This window comes from Schistocerca cancellata, chromosome 5 (assembly GCF_023864275.1).
Source record: "Schistocerca cancellata isolate TAMUIC-IGC-003103 chromosome 5, iqSchCanc2.1, whole genome shotgun sequence".
Lineage (NCBI taxonomy): Eukaryota > Metazoa > Arthropoda > Insecta > Orthoptera > Acrididae > Schistocerca > Schistocerca cancellata.
This window is the reverse complement of record NC_064630.1, coordinates 308,414,413-308,440,499: the sequence shown is the minus strand read 5'-3', so window position 1 is coordinate 308,440,499 and position 26,087 is coordinate 308,414,413. Positions and strand designations below refer to the sequence as shown.

At 44.3% G+C, this 26,087-nt stretch overlaps 1 protein-coding gene across 1 annotated transcript in view; it reads left to right on the top strand.

Moving 5' to 3' along the window:
• The window catches only part of LOC126188143 (UDP-glucosyltransferase 2-like), a 177,411-nt gene that overhangs the window by 86,873 nt on the left and 64,451 nt on the right, over positions 1 to 26,087 (top strand). Inside the window, exon 2 of the mRNA XM_049929639.1 lies at positions 12,492 to 13,313. Coding sequence (XP_049785596.1) covers positions 12,492 to 13,313 — 822 coding nt within the window. The remainder of the gene's footprint in view (positions 1 to 12,491; positions 13,314 to 26,087) is intronic.

The following is a 26,087-nucleotide window of genomic DNA, read 5'->3' as shown; positions in this document are numbered from 1 at the left end:
GCGCTTCCATTGAGCTGACTGGCGCTTTGTTTCTGGATTGAAAAATGGCATCCACGTCTCATCCATTGTCACAACCGACGAAAAGAAAGTCCCATTCATGTTGTCGTTGCGCGTCAACATTGCTTGGCAACATGCCACAGGGCAGCCATGTGGTCGTCCGTCAGCATTCGTTGCACCCACCTGGATGACACTTCGCATTTTCCGGTCGTCATGCAGGATTGTGTGCACAGAACCCAGAGAAATGCCAACTCTGGAGGCGATCTGTTCAACAGTCATTCGGCGATCCCCCAAAACAGTCCTCTCCACTTTCTCGATCATGTCGTCAGACCGGCTTGTGCGAGCCCGAGGTTGTTGTGGTTTGTTGTCACACGATGTTCTGCCTTCATTAAACTGTCGCACCCACGAACGCACTTTTGACACATCTATAACTCCATCACCACATGTCTCCTTCAACTGTCGATTAATTTCAATTGGTTTCACACCATGAAAATTCAGAAAACGAATGATTGCACGCTGTTCAAGTAAGGAAAACGTCGCCATTTTAAATATTTAAAACGGTTCTCATTCTCGCCGCTGTCGGTAAAATTCCATCTGCCGTACGGTGCTGCCATCTCTGGGACCTATTGACAATGAATGCGGCCTCATTTTAAAACAATGCGCATGTTACTATTCTTTCCAGTCCGGAGAAAAAAAATCGGAGGCCTTAGAACTTGAATGCACCTCGTAGAATTGTTCGTCATTGTGGTGAAACCAGGTACAGATATAGCAGTAAGAGAGCGATAAGTTGGGCGATGGTTGACAGTGTTCAAATGTAGTACAGTGTGATAAAATGTGATGAAAATGTCACAGTACATAGCAAGAATAATCTAACTCGGAATAACAAATTTCGAGTGCAGGTATTTGAGGACGCAAGAGTGCATATGGTAGTACGCTGACTGAGCGTAATCATCACCGAACTTTCCCTTCCCAGCGAAATTAAGCTGATGCATCGAGACAGTAGTACGGGGAAGTGATCAGGACTCGAAGGCACTTAGTTTGATTCATATAAAACTATGAAATTCATCTATCGACTCCAATGAGATATGATCACAATGAAATTTATTCCACCGATTAGGGACATGGTGCTACACACGATTAGCATTACAGACCTATACATGCCCTGTGACTGTCGAAATTCAGCGCCACCATATACAGTAATCAGAGCCGCTGGACGTGGCATGTAATGAAAGGGCGCCTGAACGCACTGCTGGGGAATATTCTGACACGCAGTTTGTAGGCGCGTCCGCAAAGCATCAACTGTGGCTGCAGCACGACCTCAATAAATGAGTTGTCGACCGACCATGTTCCAGACATGGTCGATGGGAGACGTACCCGGTGAACGGGCATGCCAGGAAGCAGCGACAGCCGTCGTTCTTCGAAGACGGCTTGCCTCTTCACTACATGCGGCCGGGCATTATCCTGCTGAAATATGGCATGTGGAACGGCCTGCAGGAGGAGCAGTGCTTCGGGCTGCATACCCTCTCTGAAGCAGCGTGAGCTGTTCAGGTTGCCATCAAGACGTAGGAGGCGAAATGGCGTGTTACATGCAGTGGTGTCCCACACCATCACACGTGGCATTTGTCCGCTATGCCGCTCAACAGAGTACTGTCTGCACGATAGCGTTCACCACGGCGGCGTCGAATGCGCTTGTGGCCATAACCCTTAGGACAAGCTAAAGTGGAACTTCTCCGAAAACACTAGCATTTTGCCACTCGGCACGGCAGTAATGGGTTCACGTGCCCAGTCTGCGGCTTTGGTAGGTTCTGGTCAATGGAAGCTGATGCAATGGCATGCATGGCACCAGTCCAGCCCCCAGAAGACGGCATCTAACCGTCGACGCAGATATGTCCTCAACCGTTGCAGTGCTTGAACGTCGCGTCAGCACAGTTGACGAAGCTGTTCCCTCCGTTACGGCAAAGCGGACAAGACACTGGTCGTGCCAGTATGTGGGCACGTTGTCACCCGGTACCCGGGCCGGCCGCTGTGGCCAAGCGGTTCTAGGCGCTTCTGTCCGGAACCGCGCTGCTGCTATGGTCGCAGATTCGATTCCTGCCTTGGGCATGGATGAATGTGATGGCCTTAGGTTTAAGTAGTTCTAAGTTGTAGGGGACTGATGACCTCAGATGTTAAGTCCCATAGTGCTTAGAGCCATTCGAACCGAGTACCCGTTACTACATATGGACCCCTTCTCTTCACTGGTTCCACATACGCTTCACTGTTGAAGCAGCGTGCTCTGTAAGAGCCGAAATGTCTGGAAACGACAGACCTACCTCCCGTTCGAACGCACTCGCATGAAGATATTGCACCCTGTGACGTCAGGGAGGCTTAGTGGCACTTACACACTTCCACTTCACATGACAGCTCCACAGACTGAGGTTGCGTAACGCTGACCTGTCGGCTCGCACACAAGACGGCGCTGTTGGGGCAAAGTGCACGCAACCTCTCTGCCATTTAAATCACTCATGGTTCCGCTGTTCTACATGTCCTCTTACCGCGATGCTTTGCAGACCATTGCTTGTATCTCACAAATAGCATGTACACACATCTCGGCATAGTACTTCATTAAACGATAAAAATTTATATTAACATCAAACTACACTTGCTCAAGCTTCCCCACAGTACACAAGCGGAGTTCACTGGCAATTTCCTCCCGAATTACGTCTAATATTCTTTCTCCCATGAATAAATTCATCTTATGCTGCAATCACTGCTATAAAGAATCAGTACAAATATTCAGTAATATTCCACAAACTCACAATCTCAAAAGAAAATTGCTACTACAAAGTACCAGACCATAAGCAACTGATCCTTCACTCGTTTTGCGTTCGAGGAACAATCGATACGTAACCATTTTGAATCACCAATCTCACACCATTGTGGAAACAGTTGCAAGTGAGCGAAACCCAATTTCTCTAAAACATGATGCATTATTGACCGTGAACACGTACGCCAAGGAAACCCTCCGCAGTACCACTCTATTAGTTTGTCGGTGCTTGCAGAAGAAATCACACACCAAACTGCTGGTGATGGAACATGACCGAATCTACCTGGTACTTTGACAATTGATGAGTGATTTACAAAGCCATGTGCCAGCTGACAGAAATGTCTGAGAAACCTTCCCTGTTCCGGAACCAAATTAAGTACCTAAAAATGAGTAGATTCCATTGCACATCACTAAACTCACAACGCGAATGGTGCAATCATACAGGATACAAGTGTAACATTTCTACCAGACTGTGCAACTCGGATTGTCTCAATGCACAGCTGACGGTACAAGCATTGACAAACTCGAGGACTGAACCTCTAGACATTTTATACAGCTCTCGTAAATGCCCCAGTAGCAACCACAAGTATCTGTGGAAACGTCGCAAAGCGAGGCAGGACAAATTTCCGTAGACATGACTTCTAAACACACCCGGAACACACACGCTCACTGATGCAAATCAACCAACAACTATTAACAACCAATCCTTCAAGCGGTTCACCTACGGGAAAACAGGCACAGCCCTAATCACCAACTAAAGTTCATTGCGGAAACTCACCAAGGAGCCAAACCCAACATCCGAATACGTGATACTTGACCGTCATCACTGGAAAACCATGCAGATATCAGGTTGCGGTTCATACGACAGGAAACATTATTACTGCAGGTGGTAGAAAGTAACATTTCCAGAAGATGCACTATAAATTCGCGAGTGAGCAATTAAACAATTTGACAGCTGAGCAAAATAGCCTAAGCACTTCCGCTTTTTAGGAGAATACGGACTCCTCTGCTACTCAAGAATGCACGATGGAAAACTTGTCGCATCATTATCTACATACGGGACTCTACGAGTCAGCGATTCGAGGCGCAGAAACCTATCATCGCAACTGCTAGAGGCGGTTAATACTACTAGCTAATTCCGCTCTACTGCACTTCACGAGAGAAGACCCTATCTCTGGCTGTTGCAAACCTGAGGTCGTGAGAACAGCCGCCAGCGGGTGTAACTTCGACAGAAGCGGCGCGCGCAGCAGCTGGCAGTAAGGCAGGATTACGAGACACAATCACTCAAAATTGCATAGTTGTGCGATAAATATTGACTTAAAATAACGAATGCTCTTCATCTAAGAGATATCACGAAAAGCTTAAGGAGGGCAACATACTTTCTCTTCCTGGCACAAAGACGACATTGTGTAACGTTTCGTGTTGGTTGCCTGCGTTTAGCAAGGCAGTCATAAATCGTTCGTTGTAAATCCTTCTACGCACCGGTCATAAAACGTCGTTAATCAGTGGGATCGTCATTGCTCCATTCAATACCTGCCTTTCTGGAACCAAGGGCTGTCTCAACGTGTGCTACATTACCCGTCCTATTAAAACGGCTTTCAACGTGAGCAGATATGCGGTCACCAGACACTGTGAACTGCAATTGCAGCACAGCCCACTGTTTCATCCGGTGTGTACCCACACAGCGCTGTACTAAATGAAATGCTGTGCGTAGCCCACGTTCATTGAGCCCGGGTGTTAGAATCGGTGGAAATCTCCAGGGACGGTTATCTTAGACGCCCAAAAAATACTAGTAAGAGCCTGTTATCGTGCGATACTACTAACAAACTACACAAAAATGTCCTAAAGTTGTTTCAGAAGCTATACAGCAGCACAGAAAGAACAGTTAAAAACTAGATTGCTTTTCATGTGATGTCGCACGATACTGATCTCCGGAGTTGTCCATTGCAGCCATGTGAAATGTTAACATACATCATCCATCATTGACGGCCAGTATCAGACTGGCTTGCTCTCTAGCTACGAATACGCTCACGCACCGGAGAAAGCTAATTAAACTCGAAGCTTACTAGGAAGAAAGGTCAAAATGACGTACGTGTCCAAATCATGTGTCGACTACTATCTTGTTTCGAGGTGGCAGAGTTTTACGCGAGCTTACCAAACACGCGCTCGGCCAATAGTTGAACATTGCTCGTCGGTATGGGATCCACACTACACAGGAAATGGAGATCCAAAGCAGAACTGAGTCGATAAAATGGGCAGTTCCTAAGTAAACATGAAAGCATTAAAAGTATTAAATAAAAATTCAAGGAGTTGAAGAAATGTTCTGGTAACTCGGAATTCTGTTCCACAATATTTATTAAAACAAATATTACAGTCACTAACCAAAGCTAGACAGCATCATACACAACCACCCAGACTGAATTTCTAAGACGAAGCCTCACTAAAGAAAAGTGATTTTCACGAATCACAACCAATGCTTTAGTCCTGCGAAACAAAGGTGCTCGCCGTTTTCTTACAACGCCAGTCCTTCGGTGTGTAGTATGCACTAATAACCCAAAAATTATGACCATCGACCTATCTATATAAACCTGTCCAGGTGATAGCAGCGTCACTTGGTGTAGAATGACTGCTAGTCAGACACATGCACGGTGCATGTAACATGTGATCGTGCTGGCCGTGTGTAGAATGGGGAAGATGCGCGATTTAATAGTTCCACAGAGGGCAGTTCGTGATGGCCCGGCAGCTCGCCACGAGCATTTTGGAAACTGCACGACTTGTCGGGTGTTTTGAAGAGTGCTGTGGCGTCTTCAGCACGTGGCGTCTTCAGCACGTGGCGTCTTCAGCACGTGGCGTCTTCAGCACGTGGCGTCTTCAGCACGTGGCGTCTTCAGCACGTGGCGTCTTCAGCACGTGGCGTCTTCAGCACGTGGCGTCTTCAGCACGTGGCGTCTTCAGCACGTGGCGTCTTCAGCACGTGGCGTCTTCAGCACGTGGCGTCTTCAGCACGTGGCGTCTTCAGCACGTGGCGTCTTCAGCACGTGGCGTCTTCAGCACGTGGCGTCTTCAGCACGTGGCGTCTTCAGCACGTGGCGTCTTCAGCACGTGGCGTCTTCAGCACGTGGCGTCTTCAGCACGTGGCGTCTTCAGCACGTGGCGTCTTCAGCACGTGGCGTCTTCAGCACGTGGCGTCTTCAGCACGTGGCGTCTTCAGCACGTGGCGTCACCCCTCATTACAGATGCTGGACATTGTAGACTGGGCAGACCGATAAAACAGGACAGGCGGCGAACTGTGGTGGAACTAACATCAGACTTGAATGCTGGGCAGAGTAAAAGTGTGCCTGAACACGCAGTGCCAGAACACTCAGTGCCCGAACACTCCTATCGGTGGGCCTCCGCAGCCGACCCATGCAAGCGCCAATGTTAACACATTATCGGCAACTACGACTGAAATGGGCACGTGATCATGGGCGCTGGATGCTAGCGCAGTGGTAGAGCGTTGCTTGGTCTGATGAAACTTGATAACTTCATCACGCCGATGGGAGGGCGCGAATCCGTTTGTCTTCCAGGGGAACACCTGTACTGTGAAGTGGAGACAAGCTGGCGGCGGCTCCATTACGCTCTGGAGAAAATTAACGTGGGCATCTATGGGTCCAGTGGAGCCCGTGCAAAGCACCATAACGGCCAAGGTGTATCGTACATTGGTTTCAGAACACGTACGCCCCTTCATAACGATCATGTTTGCCGATGGCGTTTTTCACCAAGACAACGAGCCATGTCATAGGCCAGGAGTATGATGGAGTGTTTCTAGTAAACAGTGGCGAGTTCAAACTGATGTGCGTCGGCACCTCATTCTATTGCTTTCGTTTGTGGATGCCGTGCTGCCAGTATGCACTGATCTGCCAGAACGTTATGACTTACCTAATAGCCGGTACGGCCACCTTTGGCACGGATAACAGCGGCGACGCGTCGTGGCACCAAAACAATGAGACCTTGGTAGATCACTGTAGAGACAGCTGCGAGTGTATGCTGAAAAATGCCTCCAAATTTATGTGAAACGCTTAAAGCTTTTGAAAACAAACGAACGTTATTAATATTCCATATCTTTATTCATGTCTACATATCGCTAGAGAGCTCCTAATTCTAGCGTGTAAAATGGCTGCGTGTAACGCAACCATGTCTGTGTTTGAGAAACACTGTGCTGTACTGGAGTTACGAACTTGAAGAGTTCATCCACACATGGAGTACCCTCTCCTTCAGCAAGACAATGGCAGACCAGAGACGAGCATTGTGACAACAAAAAATCGTTAATGCTTATTTTTCCCTGGGCATCAGATCAGGTGTTAGTGTAGACACATGGAGCCAAAACGGAACTCTATACTGAGAGATGTAGTCCACTTAGTGGTGCAGTTACGGCCATACAGAAAGCATCACTAGATACAAAAATATCTGTACTTACACCCGTTACACGCTGTATAATAATTGAGACGTAGTAATTGATCTTCACATATTTGAAATGTTATCATCAATTTCCAGTTATTGGTAGCCGCTTAATCATTGGTATATGTGGCTTATATTTTTAATTGTAAAAGATTCGTGAAATCGTCGAAGCAAGGCTGAATAACGTTCTGAGACATGCAAACGCTCTAGAATCCCGGGAGAGTAAAATTTAATCTTTCCTAGCCACCGGAGGCTGGAGCCGATACCCAATCGGCCAAAGGACACGAACAAGAAATGTAACTACTAAAACTATTTCGTCTCCGACCTGTCATCACGGAGTAACGGACGGAATCGGCTACCGTGAGTCTGGTAAACATGTACTCTGGCTATTTCGTAAAAGGTAACATTGGTGTGTTTAAGTAAGGGAAAAGATTATCGGTAATGAAAGGATAATACTCAGAAAACTGTATTTGGATGTTTTGCTCGTTAGCATGGCGCTGAACTTGTTTAGTTCTATTTTTATGCGATGAGTGAACAGGCCAACGGTCATCCTCAGTTATCTGACTTAATCTTCTCCTTTAGCACGATTGTTATCATGTCTGAGAAAACAGGTCAGACTTCTTTCGCACCGCACCGCATTTCACAGCCATCTCGTAAGATCCTGATATGCGACGAACAATCGCAGAGTTTGGATAAGAAGTGAAGTAACTGCGTACATATTGTCTGGTCAAACGTACGTTACACTTCAGCAATCTATACTAGTTCAGAGCTCTTATCTCCACCGCTGCGTCGCGGCTGATACGGTCGTCCACGTGTAGTACACATAGAACGCCTTATGTGGAACAGGACAGAGACGAACTTACTTACAGGCAGCCCGACTCCGTAACAGAGACGCGGTAACCCTCGACTCAGAGGTAAGCTTGTTCGAATCCTGGTGGTTGAAATTTTCGCTGCCAGTACTAGGCCAGCGAGGTGGCGTGAAGTTCTTGATCGCCAGTCTTCGCGCCATTGCTCTGGATTGTATTCCAAAGTTCTCCGCAGGCTCTGAAGAGAAGGCTTGTGACCCTGTTGACGGTCGTCGGATAGCGAAGTTAAGCTCGGCGCGCCCTTTGGCGCTCTTCGTTAGGAGTGGACTACATGCCGCCACCGGGTTTCAATCCCTCCCTTCTCTCATCGTGCAGCGCAAACATAACACGTATCCGTCTGTCACATATACTCCAAGTACATACACGACATATTCCTCTCACATCAGCAAAGCAAGAAGTCAGCCCCGCAGAGGGAGGAAACCCTTTCCGCTAGGCAACTGAACCCACCCCGTGGGATTTTCCAATCAGGAATTCCTGAGCACAGGAATTCAGAACGCTGGTAAGAGATACCTTACGCCTCAACTAACGATACCTGTTAAGATATCTCGATATTCCTTAAACGACACTGCCATAGCACTGGTGGAATTCACTGCTGCTTTTGCATGAGTAAGACATGATGAAATTCTGCAGCCAAGATATTTGCACCAAAACACTGTAAACGTTTCGTTTATCATACAGGACTCGTTTGCGATTGAAGGTTCACTGGCGTCAGTCATGTTGAAAGTACTGGTGGAAGTTAGTCAGCAGGTGGAACGTCTTCTCTAAGTTTGCAACTCGTTTGTGAAAAACGGCTGTTACCATCTTCCTTTCATCTAAATTTGTAAAGTTTTAAATTACAGAGGTACTGGATTAGTTACTAATGTATGCCGATACACCTCCCAGTATTTCGTGAAATGTTATGACTCGCTCCCTCCTAACAAGTCTGTTTTATTTTTTTTCCGGTACCGTATCTAACTTTATTCTGTATCTTCTGAGAAAGTGATTTAGGATTGTCAAACTATAAAATTTCTTCGTTGGATAAAATGTAGCAAATTCAGCTTTTAGTTGCATTTGGTCCTTGCCGAACCTACTTTATATTTTTACTGGAAGAATGTGTTCAGCACAAACATTTTGTTGTTGTCGGCTAATCCTATTAACGTAAGCTCCGTCGTGTCTGGTAGCGTTTTCCGAAGTTGCCCACTTAAGCATCGTTCTCTCTCTTTTTGTCCTATTTTCGTACAAAAATTCCCTATAATCATCTCAAGGAGATCTACCTGCTCTTTACAATGTCCTCATGGACTTTAGACAACACACAGACGGTAATACGAGCACAAGGGTCAACAACCCGCTCCCTCATGCGTAAAAGTGTCAATACCTTCAATGGAAATGCAAAACTGACTTCATACATCACTGTAGGTAGGAGTCTATGGACTTAAATCCGTGGAACGTATTGGTCAGACCAGCTTACTCGGTTACTTACTTAAAATTAAAAGTTTCAACTTCCCTGTGAGGGTAATGAGGGGAAAAGACGTTCGTAAACGTTATGTAAAAAAGTAATTACGTTTACAATTCTTTCTAAACTTAACTGGTGCAAGCACAGCAGATTACGATTTGATTGTTAAATGTATGCTGTTAAAATTCACACAATATTGAGTTAAAATTTACTCAAACGACAATTTTAAATCCTTAAGTGTAAGACTAAGGCGGCGGCATAAGAGCAGTCAGTGAAGACCAAAACAGATACAGTATGGGACGTAATTTGTGCAGACGCAATTTTTTGTGCAGTGGTAGTAGTGGTGTCATTAGCAACGTACTAGAGGTTTTGACCGATTGGGTGTTAGTTTAGGGGCGGGGGTGGAGTGTTCGAAAGTAACTTTCGTTTTTCTTCAGCAGCTCGCAAAACCGCGATCTCCAGGAAAGACGAGTCCCAATACAAACTCTATTTCATAGACAACAGCCCGTATTCGGTTTCGCGACCGCATCCGCAACCGAATGGTTGTCGCAGTCTTCGGTGCGGAAGGACCCGGGTTTAGTTCCTGGTACCTCAAGATTGTTTTCTGAGCCAAAGAGGCTTGGTGCGGGGTCCATTCAACCCTTGAGAGACCAGTTGAGGATCTGCTTGAATAAAGTAGCAGTGGTATCATCGGGATTTATCTACCGGCAATAACGGATGGAGGGACTGAGAACATGCTAACCACATGTTCCACGATCATTGATCGACCATCCTATTATCTTATAGGCAACGGTCGGCCACTCGCAACTGGCCTGGGGCCTAATCCGTGAGTGATGTTCACTTACCTTACTAAGAGTTTGCACGAAGAGAGAAAATATTAAAAATTTTGCGTGACGCGCATGCGCTGTAGCTTAAGTATGTGACGTCAGTTGGAGGTATTTCTCCCGACTTGATAGACCAAAAGTGTCCTGCCCGTCGTTATTTACAGTCCTGTGGTAAGTTCTAAACAGTTACCGTTTACACCCTGTTAACTGTGGTAAGCTATGCATTGTTGAGGAAACAGAAGTATTGCGAAGCGTTGAATGACAAAACAGTAATCTGGATATTTGACGAAACTACGATGTGTTAGTCGCTGACATGTGCGGCGCAGAAGCTTTAATTTTTCGAGTGTACAAGAACTTAGGATTTTTTCATTTTGTTAAGAGACTTGACATCACGTTCGATATATCGAGAAATTAGAGTTACTGAATTTCGAATTTGTGCAAGTCTGCTGCACTAAGAAATATATGAACTATTTTTTTCTGTTTTTGAAAGAGTAAATCTCCATTGGACTGTGTGTAACTGTATTTATCTCCTGTACTATCTAGATTTCGGTTTTTATGCCATTATGGAGTACAATTCTAAACGTTCTTAGACTATGAACACCTCATATCTGTTAAGGGGGGTATGACGTCAAACAGGCCCACTTGGAGCAGGATAGGCACCACTGTCTATACTTTCACAAATAAAATCATAAAACTTTGTCAGCATGACCAGGAAGGATTCAGGATTCACAATCATAGCAGTGGAAGTTCAAAAACATAAAAAATATTTTTTTTACATGTGAAATTTCATCATTTTTTCACTTTCTATTTGCTGCATTTGTTACTGTAGGTACAGTTTCCTTCGTAAGTAAGAGAGATTCTTAGATGAGTTTTCCCCAACATACAAACCATACTTACAGGTGTATGAAACTCTAGAATTTAAGAAAAAATGAATGAGCTGTTACATTTTAAACTTCATGTTTACAAAAACTGAAGTTTCACAGTTATCTCAATTTTTACCACAGTTTTTAATAGATTTGGAAAATTCTAGAGTTGCATACACCCTGTAATTATGGTTTGTGTGCTGTACAAAATTCATCGTAGAATCTGTACTTACGAAGAAAAATGTACCTATAGCTACAAATGCAGCAAATACTAAATGGAAAAATGATGAAATTTCACACGTAACAAAATTTTGTAATTTTTTGTAACTTCCACTGCTATGATTATGAATCCTTCCTGGTCATGCTGACAGTTTTATGAATTTACTTGTAGAAGTATAGACGATGGAAATTAACATGTCCTGTGATGCCTCTCCTGCTCGAAGTTGGCCTATTTGACGTACTGGCTCTGAGCACTATGCGACTTAACTTCTGAGGTCATCAGTCGCCTAGAACTTAGAACTAATTAAACCTAACCAGCCTAAGGACATCACACATATCCATGCCCGAGGCAGGATTCGAACCTGCAACCGTAGCGGTCGCTCGGCTCCAGACTAGCGCCTAGAACCGCACGGCCACTACGGCCGGCCTATTTGACGTACTACCCCGCCTTAAGATAGTCCAAAGCAGGGAAACACTTGAATTAAGACTACTGCATAAAATAAGTATTAAGGGAGGTGCATGGAAGACTTCGGTTTGTTTGAAGAGTTCTGGGAAAGTGCGGTGCATCCGTAAATAATATAAGACAACGCGGCCAATTATAACATTGTTCCAGAGTTTGGATTTCTTATGAAGCAGACATGACAAAAGAAATCAGAGGCACTCTGCTAGGATCGTAACAGCTAGGCATAGCCAGCTCATGCAAAAGTGTTAAAAACTTGGAAGAAAGAGAACATAGTTCTCAAAAAGCCATGCAGGATTAGAAAAGAGAGCCCGTTTCGAAGTTGACTATGGCACCATTATACTGCACTCAACGCGTATCTCGCGTAGGTGTCTTAAGAAAGTGATGGGAGAGATAAGGGCACGTACAGACAGCCATATTTCCTTAGTTCAATACGCGAATGGTATAGGAAATAAAATCGGTAATATTGGCAGGATGTACTCCCTGCCACACATTGCTTGTGGAGTATTTATGTAGATGTGGAATCTTAGAAATTACTCAGAGCACTGTTTAATACTGACTGTTTCCTTTTGCTTTTTCTTCTGCAGATGAAGAGCATTTTCTTCCTGCTGGCTGTTATGATGGCGGCTGGACCCGGCGACGGAGCCCGTATACTGGGATTGTTCGACTTCCCAGGGAAGAGCCACTTCATGATGTTCGAAGAAGTGATGAAGGCACTGGCGGCCCGCGGCCACGAGGTCATCGTGTACAGCCACAACCCGCAAGAGAAGCCCATACCAAACTACAAGGATGTCAGCTTGGCGGGCTCTTTAAAAGGCCCTCCCGGTGGTGTCACTTCGAAGGATAAAGAGCTGGGAATAAATAACCCCTACGGTACACTAAAACTGCTCGAAGTTATCACTGTCAGGTCTTGTGAGAAGGTTCTCCAGCATCCAGCGATGCAGGCTCTGATGAAATCTAACGAGAAATTCGACCTCATTTTCACGGAGACTTTCACGACAGACTGCATGCTGCCGTTTGTGCACAAGTTCCAGGCGCCAAACATAGCGATTTCTTCCACCCCGCTTATGCCGTGGGCAGCTGATCGTTTTGGTATCCCGGACAACCCCTCTTACATACCTGTTCAGTCTGTCTCTGCTAGTGACCACATGGGATTCCTTGAGCGCCTTAGCAACACATGGTATCTGAAATACAGCAAGTGGTTCTTCAGGACTTACATAGACACACCTACCAACCAGGCTGTCAAGAAATTTTTTGGAGACAGTCTTCCGCCTCTGAGTGAAATTGCGAAAAATACGAGCATGCTCTTCGTCAATACGAATCCAGCACTGAACCCGCCCAGACCACTTGTGCCAGCTGTCGTGGAGATCGGAGGCATACATCTGAAGCCTAAACAGAAACTGCCAGAGGTGAGTACGTAATGTAGTAACAAGGAACTAGTTCCACTGTGAGTACTTGAAAGACATGTCAATAGCACATCATGATTATTTCGTGTTAGATCTCTGAACGTTACAATCTGTAACATAGAGTAGAAGCCTAGGAACGTAATCTGAACAGGGCATACGATCTTTCTAGAATTCCCACTAGCATGATTTGAATAAAGCCTTGAAGCTTGTGTTGAGCTGGGCAGAGTGGAACCTGCTAAAAGTGTAGAGGGCTGTCTGAGTTCCATTGTAGTCTGTTATTTGTAAGACTAATCAAACAACCCTGCATCTCTTGGGTGCCCTTGGATTGACCGATGAAACTTCTTTAGAGATTGTGTTTTACATGTGACCACTTCAGCAGATGACCAGTGGATAGACTGAGATGGCACCAACCTCTAAGGTGACATGCGGTGCATCGTCACTGACACTAAAGTGCTGTTAGTGGTTTATTCGAGGCACTGGAGATTTGGAGGACTTTCTTCCAAGACTTCAGTCGTCAGTAGCGAGATGTCATATCCAAGCAGATGGTGGGTCTCACTAGCCCCTAAAATGTTTCTAATCTCTTACAGTACATTTGTTACCTATCACCGTATGTCCAGGACCGCAATGCCAGCCAGATTTCATTAAGGGTTGGAACTATCCTATTTGTGTAGTCAAAGTTGATTCGCATCGCGTTTGCACACGATGCCATAGAAAAACTTAATGTCTGACAAGGGAAACTCCCCATCCCATCCCCCCCCCCTCAGATTTAGTGGTCAGTTGACCCATTGGATAGCCCGTTAAAAACTGAACACAGATTAAACATGGGAATAGGAAGAAGGTGTACTGAATTGTGGAAAAAAGAAGCAGAATTGAAGCAGTGAACGGTATAAATTATTATGTGCAATATCGAGCGACGTTAACAGTTACCGTGATTGTGTGGACCCGGTGTTAGACTACGAAGGGGGAATCTGAGTTCAAATTTCCCTTATGCCCCACTTTTCACAAAATTATGAACTGTCCGTCCGCTCACTTAGGTGTCTGTCCGCTGTACTCAAATTTGTTTGTGTGTCGTGGGGTAACGTCCGTTTGCAACAGCGATGTGTAACGAAGGGACCTCCAGGCGTAGTAAGTACCTTCTGATTGTTCGGCACAGGTACCATATGTTATTTCTCTTGCTTTCCGTTTTGGAAGTTTTGAATCTAATTCCTTCTCTATAAAACAGTTCACATCCATTTATTTGCCGTTTTCTTTTCTGTAAGAGGTCTATGCTGCATTCGCCTGTTATCATATTAACTTGCGACGGTAACGTTCTTATCACTTGGCTCACATTCTGTGACGAATATTGAGATCAGGCGAGATGCAGCATAGACCTCTGACAAAAATGAGAAAAATTGTTAAACGGGTGTGAACTATGTTACAACGAAGGAATTAGTCAAAACTTCCAAAACGGAATGCAAGAGGCGAAAAATGTGGTACCTTTGTAGAACAAATGGGAGGTACGTACGTCTAGAGGTCCCTTCGATACACACCACTGTTGCAAACAAACGTTACACCATGACACATATATAAATTTCAATACATCTAACAGACACGTCTGAGCGGACGGACAGTTAATAATTAAATGAAAAAAATTTGGGCATGAGGGAGATTTGAACTCAATCATCTTTTTCGTAGTCTAACATAAGGTCCAAATAACCACGAGACGACTCTTGTTAACGTCGTTAGGTATTGCACATCTTAAATTCGTACCGTTCACTGTTTGTTTTGCCTTTTCCGAAATTCAGTACACATTCTTACTGTTTCCATAAGTAATCTGTGTTAAGTTTTTGACGGGCTATCCAGTTGGCCAAATTACCATTAACCTGGAGAAATGGACTGCGGGAGTGTCTGGAAGAGTTCCGCCCGGAAGTATAAATAACACATTCACAAGTATAAATAACACGTTGACAACCCTGCTGTGGCTGAGTTGCATCACACCATTAACTTCTGTAAAGGCTTGGTTACTTGCTTCAATATAATGGAGATGAACTCTGAGAGCTTAGGTGAAGAATGAAAAACATGGGTGACACGAAAGTGCAGAACTGAAGGGGGTCAATGGCACATTGGAAAGAACTGCAACATTTATTCTAACGTTCAACAGTCGGGACTTAAATGAACATATTCTTGCAAGGTATATCTGTCATAAGTTCCGACCATTTGTTCCCACCCTGATGCAGTGCTTCAGATGGCGAACATTTCGTATGTAATGGGAGGGCTTTGGAAATTGTGAAGACTCAGCTCATGAATCAGGAAACTCATACACTTCCTCCTAAATATGGGAGCTGTTCTGGGATCATCCAGTATGGAGCAGAAAATGTGACGTTCATATCGGGAAAAGAAAAATTCAGGACTCTGAAGTTAAGAAACGCATACCCTATGAAGAAGCTAAAAAGCTTTCAAAGCAGTGCAATCCTGGCGTTTGGTACTTCTTTTGCATCGGCCCTTAAACAACCAGTCGCATAGTGTGATGCCTCCATACAAACCCAGACCATAAACTGGAGTATATTCTCTTGTCAATGTACCTGTGAGGCAAAAGCTGTACTTGAACCCGAAATCATTTCAAAGCCATCAACTATGGGCTTGGAACCTCAGCCACATACTACTGCACACCATCAGCTCACTAAGCTGTCCCCCCTACCCATGCAAGTAACTCCTCCCATAAGTAAGAAAAAGTCACAGGAAGTCGTTTCGAAATCAAAATGGCAGAAAAACAATTGAAGCAGTGAGCACTCTCCCTTTTCGACGGTGATTTTATTGTTGAGGACATTGGTAACCCCATGGAGGAACTGTACAGTTGGGCACAGTTTCATGTTATACATAACCTCTCAGGTAAATTACCACCGCCGATGGAGAGCGACAAAAAGAGCTATCGCTAAGCATTCTCCCCATTGGGGTTCCACGATTACAATGGAACTTAAATGGATATCGACTGCATTTTCAAGAATTATATCTCCTGGGCGCGGAGAGACTGTTCTACTTTTTCTTACGAGGAACTCATTTTCATGTAACTGACACACCTCCATTAAGGGGGCTACCCCCCTATAGGATCGACTATGTTACTCAGGACAGGACCAATGGTGCAGTGATTGTTTCCTTCGATAACCGACGGAACTTCACTCCTGTCTCTCTTAACACAATCGCACAGCTGCAGTGGGTGTTCGCACTAGTTACGATCAATGTGTTATTTGTACTTCCATCTCATGATGCAGACAGAACTTTTCCAGGCTCTCCCCCAGTCCATTTCGCCTCATGAGGGACTTAAGTGCACAAAATGTGCTGTTGAGGTCAGCTACCACTTTCTCCAGGGATCGAATTACATAGCGCATCGTCCATTCAGAGAATATCCGTCTTTTGAGCTCAGGTCAGATGACACTCCTTCCTACAGCTTGTAAAGTATGGATGTAGAACTGTAAACGGATCCTAGCAAGGCTCGACATACGTTACGTACCAAGGATAATGGAGATGCAATCCTTGTGCGCAATTTCTGGTTAAGCCACCTCACAAGGACAATTATAAATTTAAAAATTACAGGGTCACCACCAGCCCAAGTCCTTCCTAACAATTCAAGAAAAGACCGAACTGGAAATTATCAGTTCAATTAAATTAAGAATTTAATTATAAGAAAGAAATTTTTTAAAAGAGACTAACAAGGTGAACAGCATTGCATGTCGTGTATCAATGAGCTTGTTTAATTAAACTGATTTTTTCTCCCATTTTCGTTGATCACAAGCAAGCAGATTAACTTAAAAAAATCAGGGAATAGAAAAGTAATTTGAATACTGGCATCAATGAGAAAGATAAAGGACGCAGAGTTTATCTTTTACTTAGCACATTTATTTCATTACTGAATTTGATGCACATCCTATGAATACACATGACTGGTGACTGAATTAAAAATTTTAAATAAATACGAGTCCAAAAAATGGTAGAATAGCACAATTCAAAAAGGAAAAACACACAAAAGGGAAGTGGAACACAATAATTCAATCATTCCATTTACATACCCACGACAGAAATAGTTGAGATACCTATCACCATTATGCTCATGCACTAGCTTGGAAAGAGGTTTATCCGATTCGCAAGGTTTGTATAGTAGATATACGACATGGAATCCGCGCCTGCCGCTTACGAACGGCCGAACGTCAGAACGTGGTAAACTTGATTACGAGTTAACCGTTCAGAAATTAGACATTAAACCAGGCACAAATGTAAGAAATTTTAACGGTACAATAGCAGAATGATTTTCCCGTCACGAAATAAAATTAACTCGACAAGGCAGGAACCATCTCTAGGAGCTACGAAATGGAATCACCCACCGCTAGCTGCAGTGTGTCCTTTCTCCACCGAGCTTAGCCTAACTACCGGTGCACTGGAAGCTACCAGAGGAGTAGGCTTCCGCCACCAACCTGACAGACAAACCAACCTCAGACTAAAAGGGGTAAACCTCTCTGTCCAGATACTGGGGTCCTAAGTTGGTCATCCTGTGCAACCCTCCAAACGAGAAGCAACATCACCTGCTCCTAGCAGACGACAACCAGCTCAGCGTCCCCCACAAAAGAAAACCGAAACCACTCGTAAAAACACTCATTCAGTCACATTTACGCACACATATGGTAGGGTGAAGGGAAAAACATAATACAGGTAAAAAACATAATATTTAATAAGCCTTACTTTGATTGCTCAGTCTTTCTGGGAGAGTTAATAAATTAAACCGGAACCAGGCGGTGGACAGAATAGGATACACAGAATCCAGTGAGACAGGCGTCTATGAAACGACTGCACAGAGATGTTTCAAGCAGCAGTGGCATCTTCAGGCATTGAAATTTGTGTTGCCTCCCCAGTTACTGCAGACTCAGTTCAGTGGGAAGTTCACACATACTTGCATTCCAGTGACCGCTTTCCGGTGTGGTTTCGTCTGCTGACTAGGATCGTGGTCGACAGGTGACCGTGAAGATGGTTGCTTCAAAGGACAAATTGGTTGCAATAGTCAGCAAAATATCTTCATACAACAGAACTGTGCCCAGAAGATGGACCATACCACCTGTGAGATGAAACGAGCTGCTGCAGATTCCATTCCTCAGTCTAGTAACCATCTCAAACGACGGCCTTTCTCTTGATGAAAAGGCAGATGTTTCTCGGTGGGGCCAGATGCGCTGCTTTGCGCAAATACCATCCAACTACAGAAAAGCTTAGTCCATTCAGTCTGCGAGAGCACAAGCCAGGCGAGCGATTAAAAGAACGGAACAGAAACTCCTGGAAGGAATTTGCGACTTCCAGTAATTGGTCCACTTACGCAGTACAGGTACGGTGCTCAATAAGGTGGATTGCAGACAAGGTCAGCATATCTCCCCTTATGGCCTTGTTGAGAAATGGGTCTCGATGGACACGTCTAAAAACATGGCTTAGGTTTAACTGAATACATTTTTACTGGCACTTCGTCATTCAGACCATTTCCTGCGGTCCAGGTGTTCTGTAGGACTGAGTAAATCAGGAGGCTCCTATTGTAACCAGGTTGTCTACAATCTTCTTTCCTCCATCTGTGAATTGTAGTCAGCTCTGTCTGCGCCCAGACACGCTGCTCCACGACCGGATCACAATTACGCCATGCTCCGTCATCTGTGCCCTGGAGCCAATGGGAACCTCCTATTTTGTGTCAATCAGGTCTGATTTAATGGACAATGTCCCAAGCCTTGGAAGGAAGCAGTATTAATTCCATTACGGATAACAAGCAATTATCGTACCGACCCTAACCGTTGCCGAAGTGTAGTTCTTACTAATTGTGTAGGTAAGCCTCTTGAGCACATGGTGAACGGCTGCCTGGTCTGGCTCCTCGAATCTCGAGGTCACCTGTGCCGCTTCCATTGCAATTGCAGGAGCTACCGTTCTGCCCTTGACAACTTAACTCTACTGGAGATTCCTTCCTAGGCCGAAACAGTTTTGGGTGGTGTGCTTTTTGAACTCTAAAAGAGCGTAAGACGTCACTTAGAGGTAAAACATTTATTGCAAACTTCTTGAATGAGGACTATGGATGTCTCCCGATTCTCATACCATCCTTCCTCGAGGACTGGTCTTTAGACACTGCGTTGGTGATGCCTTGTCTGATTGCTAAGGAATACTGCAAGGTAGTGTACTCAGTTAAGCTATTCCAATTGCTATCAACATCACCACTTCCATAGTCAAGAGTCCTGCTAAATGATCTTAATTTGTGTGTGACGTCGCGATGTTCTTCTCTTCCTCTGATCTTAAATCAAGGGGAATTACAGCTGACCACTAGGAGGCTGGAAACTGTGGCGAATAAAATTGGTTTTAGGTTCTAACCGGAGAAGACTATGCATGTCAATTTTAACTGTGCTCGTCGAAGTTTTAACTAACCAGAGCTCACAATGGGGGACAATATTTTACATTTGAAGGAGACTGTGCACTGTTTGGACCTACTATTTGACTAAACATTAACCCAGCTTCCGCGCGTAATGAGATGCGAACAAAAGGGCTTAAAATCATTTAAAAGTATTCAGTGTCTCAGGAAAAAGGCGTGTGGAGGTCACAGGTTCCACCTCCTGCAGTTTTTAGGGCATTTATCAGATCAGATTATGGCCAATGTGATCTATGGATGATACCATATTTCCTATCTAAATATGTTAAATGCTGTCCACCATGAGGGCATACGGATATTGAATGGAGCCTTTCAGTCTAGCTCAATTCAGAATCTGTGTGCAGAGGCTGAGGAACCACCATTTTTATTCGGCGGCGCCTCCTTATGGCTTGACAGGCCCAGAAAATCTCACCTTTGCCTCTGTCATTAGTATGTATTATGGCTGTCCCTATCAACTTTAAGCGGCTGTTAAGGCCTCTGCCCCATGTGAACAAGCCAATAGGAATATGTGCTGCTGCCTCAAGGATCTGGATATAACAATCTCGAAACACACAGCCAAGGATAGAACAAACTACCGCCTTGGCATCTCCAGAGCCCGAAGGTGATTTTAAGCTTGATGCAATAAAACTTTTACTCCAGGCTATGATTTTAAAATTGTTTTCTTCAATTTTAAGTGTGTACGACAGTTGTATCGTTGTTCACATGGTCGATTTCAGCAACAGAATGTCCTCGGTTGTTCAGCTGTTTTTCCTGATAAGGTTTCCAAATGCGTCTTCGGGAACAATATACAAATTATGATGCGGAGTTACATGGCATTATGACGGCACTGGAGTGATTGACAGGCACCTCAGTGAAACATTTCTCGTCTGTTATGAGAAGCAGTCCACAGAATATACTGTAGACCAGTTGATTCAGCTCATCCAGGACTCCTTACAGTAGATCTAACACAGTGGGTACCTGGACAAATCAGGATTTAGGGAAACGACATAGCTGATAAAGAAACCAAAACAGCATGTGCCATCGCCTTCACACCTGTCATCTCATTATCTGACAGGTGAATAATGCGTCAGTGGGAAAACTAATTGTTGGAGATAGCGAAAAAAAAGAAAACTGTCAGTCAGTTCGATCACACAGGCATGGCTGACGACATTCCAACCTCACTGATTGAAGAAAGTATTGGTCACCAGACTACTTGTAGGACAATAGCCCTGTAACACAATAGCCCAGGAGGATCCACCAATCTGAAGTTTGTGGTGTACTATTTGCATTTCAGCGTTGAGTAGGGCGAGTCAGTAACCTCGACCTATTAACGCTCCGTTATCTATACCGATCGATATAGCTAATTTCGTTGGGCAGCCGAAAGGGGGCAGGGCAAGCAGTTCTGAAAGGTGGGGCGCCGGGCCGACCTTCGTTGCCCAAACGGAATCTATGGCTCCGAGAGTAACCTTATAGTGAGCAAAAGCTGAATACTTGACGTTTTCTCAGAATGTGAATATTTTCTACATTGCCAGAAGGTTCAAACACATCTTGTGTGGCTCGAAGTGACTTCTGACTTCGACTTAAAATGCTCTGCCCTTACCAATGGACGAGTTTCAACAGTGCAAAAGAGTATAACTGTATTTGCGCTGTCTAATTCTGTTTCTCGTTCACCGTTCACTGCCTGCATCCATGTACTAGCGAAAAGTTTCGGTTGTTGTACTATTAAAGACTGAATATTTTCCTTGTATCTAATAGTGGATTTATCTGTTACTGCAGAGAACAGTGTCGGACGAATTTAGGATTGCAGTTTTGTGAGGGCTGGTCAAGCCGCCAGACAAGTAACATAGGCCCGACACAACGGGTGTCTAAGCTCGTGAGGGACTGGTGGTCGGTATTATATATTTTCTCGTTTTAATTTTGATGTTCTATAGCTATAGCACTATTTAGACAACATTTGGCCGTGAGTAATTATGCGCCCTAAGATCATTTCATGATTGGTGTTAATGAAGCTTTAAAAAAATATTAAAAATCTATTGTCATATTGAGAGATCTAGCTGTAATTTCTCAGTAGTTTGAAATGTGATAAATTACTTACGAAATCAGCTTATTTCGCATTTAATGGAAATTCAAACAAATAATGCCCTTTTAGTTCCGTCTGCTTTTGGTAATTTAACGGTGACTACGCATCAGTAACTGGTAAGATTGTCGAAGTACTATTTAAAATACCTTAATGAAAATTTTATTAAAAGTTATTATTGACATTTTGCTGTTGCCTTACATTCCACAGTTTAAGGACGACTACTCATAATCATTTAAGCTGACAAGTTATTGCTGAAGTTACTGAAGTGCTACACACATCAAAAAAAGTTTTTCGTCACCCCAGTTCCCAAAACTTCTGAAGATACGCGTTGACCGTAGATATTGTATCACAGACACAGTTCCTTTCACTGTTCAGAGATGTAAATAAACCCGAGCAAAGATGCAAACAACCTCGCCATGAGCAGCTCCTATTAGACGGATGGGCTCCGACAGCCGATCAGTTCGTCATTCCACTAGGAAGGAGGTACACAGTCCTGTTTCCTGAAGTTCAGCCATGCCTAGACGGTCAATACCGTGGTTCGATCGCTTCCCCATTCTTACTTCATGCCAGGAAGAGCTCTCAACAAGGGAGGTGTCCAGGCGTCTCGGAGTGAACCGAAGCGGCGGTGTTTGGACGTGGAGGAGATTCAATGAGACAGGAACTGTCGATGACATGCCTCGCTCAGGTCGCCCATGGGCCACTACTGCAGTGGATGACCGCTACCTACGGATTATGGCTCGGAGGAACCCTGACAGCAACGCCACCATGTTGAATAATGCTTTTCGTGCAGCCACAGGATGTCGTGTTACGACTCAAACTGTGTGCAATAGGCTGCATGATATGCAACTTCCATAGCGAGGTCCATCTTTCCAACCACGACACCATGCAGCGCGGTAAAGATGGGCCCAATAACATGCCGAATGGACCGCTCGTGATAGGCATCACGTTCTCTTCACCGATGAGTGTCGCATATGTCTTCAACCAGACAATCGTCTGAGACGTGTTTGGAGGCAACCCGGTCAGGCTGAGCGACTTACACACACTGTCCAGCGAGTGCATCAAAATGTAGGTTCCCTGTTTTGGGGGTGTCATTATGTGGGGCCGACGTACGGAGATGGTGTTCTTGGAAGGCGCCGCAACGGCTGTACGATACGTGCATGCCATCCTCCGACCGATAGTGCAACAATATTGACAGCATATTGACGAGGCATTAGTCTTCACGGACGACAATTCGCGCCCCCATCGTGCACATCTTGTGAATGACTTCCTGCAGGATAACGACATCACTCGACTGGTGGCCAGCATGTTCTCCAGACTTGAACCATATCGAACATGCCTGCGATAGATTGAAAAGGGCTGTTTATGGATGACGTGACCCACCAACCACTCTGAGGTACCTACGCCGAATAGCCGTCGAGGAGTGGGACAATCTGGGCCAACATTGCCTTGATGAACTTGTGGACAGTATGCCACGACGAATATAGGCATGCATCAATGCAAGAGGACGTGCTACTGGATATTAGATGTACCGGTATGTACAGCAATCTGGACCACTACCTTTGAAGGAATCGCTGTATGGTGGTACAACATGCAATGTGTGGTTTTCATAAGCAATAAAAAGGGCGGAAATGATGTTTATGTTGATCACTGTTCCAATTTTCTGTACAGGTTCCGGAACTCTCGAAACCGAGGTGATGCAGAACTTTTTATGATGTGTGCATTTAACTTGCATTTAAAGAAAATTTTCGTTAAAGTTCTTACTGTTTTTGGGCTGTGCTACATTACAAACTGAAATCATTCATTACTTGCGTTCTCTTGGATTTTGTCTTGGGGCGAAGACCTTAATTTGTAGGCACAAGGAGTTGTCAGTACACCCTGATATTCCTGTTAAATAAGATTATTCCTAGCACCTACCACTTTTCAGACTACACCCCCCTCTCTATATGAAGCATATTTTGACTAGCTGTCTTATAGACTTACATCAGAGCAGTTTGGATGGAGATTTGTCCGGTATCCTCGGCGACACTGACACCAGTGTTAAAAGGATTGTGAAATTTTGTGAGCTGTCTGGCACTATCCCTAAAGTGCTGAGGAGGGAAGGTGGGCATAAGAGCATTGTAAACCAATCCGACTGTGGGAACAGCAGCAGCAGCAGCCGCCTCATCCTCATCCTCATCCTCATCCTCATCCTCATCCTCATCCTCATCCTCATCCTCATCCTCATCCTCATCCTCATCCTCATCCTCATCCTCATCCTCATCCTCATCCTCATCCTCATCCTCATCCTCCATCTCCTCATATCTATCTCCTCATATCTATCTCCTCATATCTATCTCCTCATATCTATCTCCTCATATCTATCTCCTCATATCTATCTCCTCATATCTATCTCCTCATATCTATCTCCTCATATCTATCTCCTCATATCTATCTCCTCATATCTATCTCCTCATATCTATCTCCTCATATCTATCTCCTCATATCTATCTCCTCATATCTATCTCCTCATATCTATCTCCTCATATCTATCTCCTCATATCTATCTCCTCATATCTATCTCCTCATATCTATCTCCTCATATCTATCTCCTCATATCTATCTCCTCATATCTATCTCCTCATATCTATCTCCTCATATCTATCTCCTCATATCTATCTCCTCATATCTATCTCCTCATATCTATCTCCTCATATCTATCTCCTCATATCTATCTCCTCATATCTATCTCCTCATATCTATCTCCTCATATCTATCTCCTCATATCTATCTCCTCATATCTATCCTCTCTCTCTCATTCTCTCATCCTCTCTCTCTCATTCTCTCATCCTCTCTCTCTCATTCTCTCATCCTCTCTCTCTCATTCTCTCATCCTCTCTCTCTCATTCTCTCATCCTCTCTCTCTCATTCTCTCATCCTCTCTCTCTCATTCTCTCATCCTCTCTCTCTCATTCTCTCATCCTCTCTCTCTCATTCTCTCATCCTCTCTCTCTCATTCTCTCATCCTCTCTCTCTCATTCTCTCATCCTCTCTCTCTCATTCTCTCATCCTCTCTCTCTCATTCTCTCATCCTCTCTCTCTCATTCTCTCATCCTCTCTCTCTCATTCTCTCATCCTCTCTCTCTCTTTCTCTCATTCTCTCTCTCTCTTTCTCTCATTCTCTCTCTCTCTTTCTCTCTCTCACACACACACACACACACACACACACACACAGAGGGCTGGCATGTTCACTTTTCGTTAGGGCGCTGATGGCCATAACGTTGACAACCCCGCACCCAAATATGGACCAAAGTTCTGAAGGCGTCATGAGTAAATAACAGGGAGCGAAAGTTTATTTACAACTTGTGCAGAAACTAGACGGCAGTTAAGAGTTGAAAGGCAGGAAAGGGAAGCAGTGCTTAAGAAGGAATGAGACAAGGTTGTAGCCTATCCTCGATGTTATTCTACCTGTACAGTGAGCAAACAGTGAAGGGAACTGAAGAAAAATTTGGAGAACGAATAAAAATTCAGGGAGAAGAAATAAAAACTTTGAAGTTTGTCAATGACACTGTAATTCTAGCAGACTGCAAAGGACTTGGACTATAGGCTTATTTTGCTCTTTGGGCGGTAAAATAACTGATGAAGGTGAAAGAATATAAAAGGGTGACTTACAAGCACTAGAAAAACGTTTGTGAAGAAGAGCAATTTAACATCGAACACAAATACAAGGTCATGTTCCACGTGATGTTAGGAAGCTTCTTCTGAAGATATTTGTCTGGAACATGACCTTGTACGGAAGGGAAACGTTAACGTGAGCTGTCCAGACAAGAAGAAAATACAAGCTTTTGAAAAGTGCTGCTACAGAAGACTGCAGAAGATTGGGTGAACAGATCGAGTGACAAATGAAGCGGTATTGGAGATACGGAGAGAAAAAAAAAGTGGCACTATGTGACTCAAACAAGAGAGTGGCTGACAGGACACGTTCTTAGACATCAGCCACCAATTTGGTAATGTAGGATAGTTTGGTTGATAAAACTTGTAAAAGGAGACCGAGATGAATACGTTAAACAGGTTCAAATGGGTGTAGTTTGCAGTAGTTACTCGGAGAAGACGCTTGGAGAGGATTGAGTAGCATGGGGAGCTGAGTCAGATCCGTATTTAGATTGAAACCCACCACCACCCTTTAACTGGTTTTCTTCTAAAATATCGTATTCCTCTTGTAGATGAGATAATACAGATAACCAAAACAGAAAAATGAAGTGGAAGCTCACATTAAAAGCTATTAAACACCAATTAAACCATTGCATCTCGGCAGCGATTATACATGATT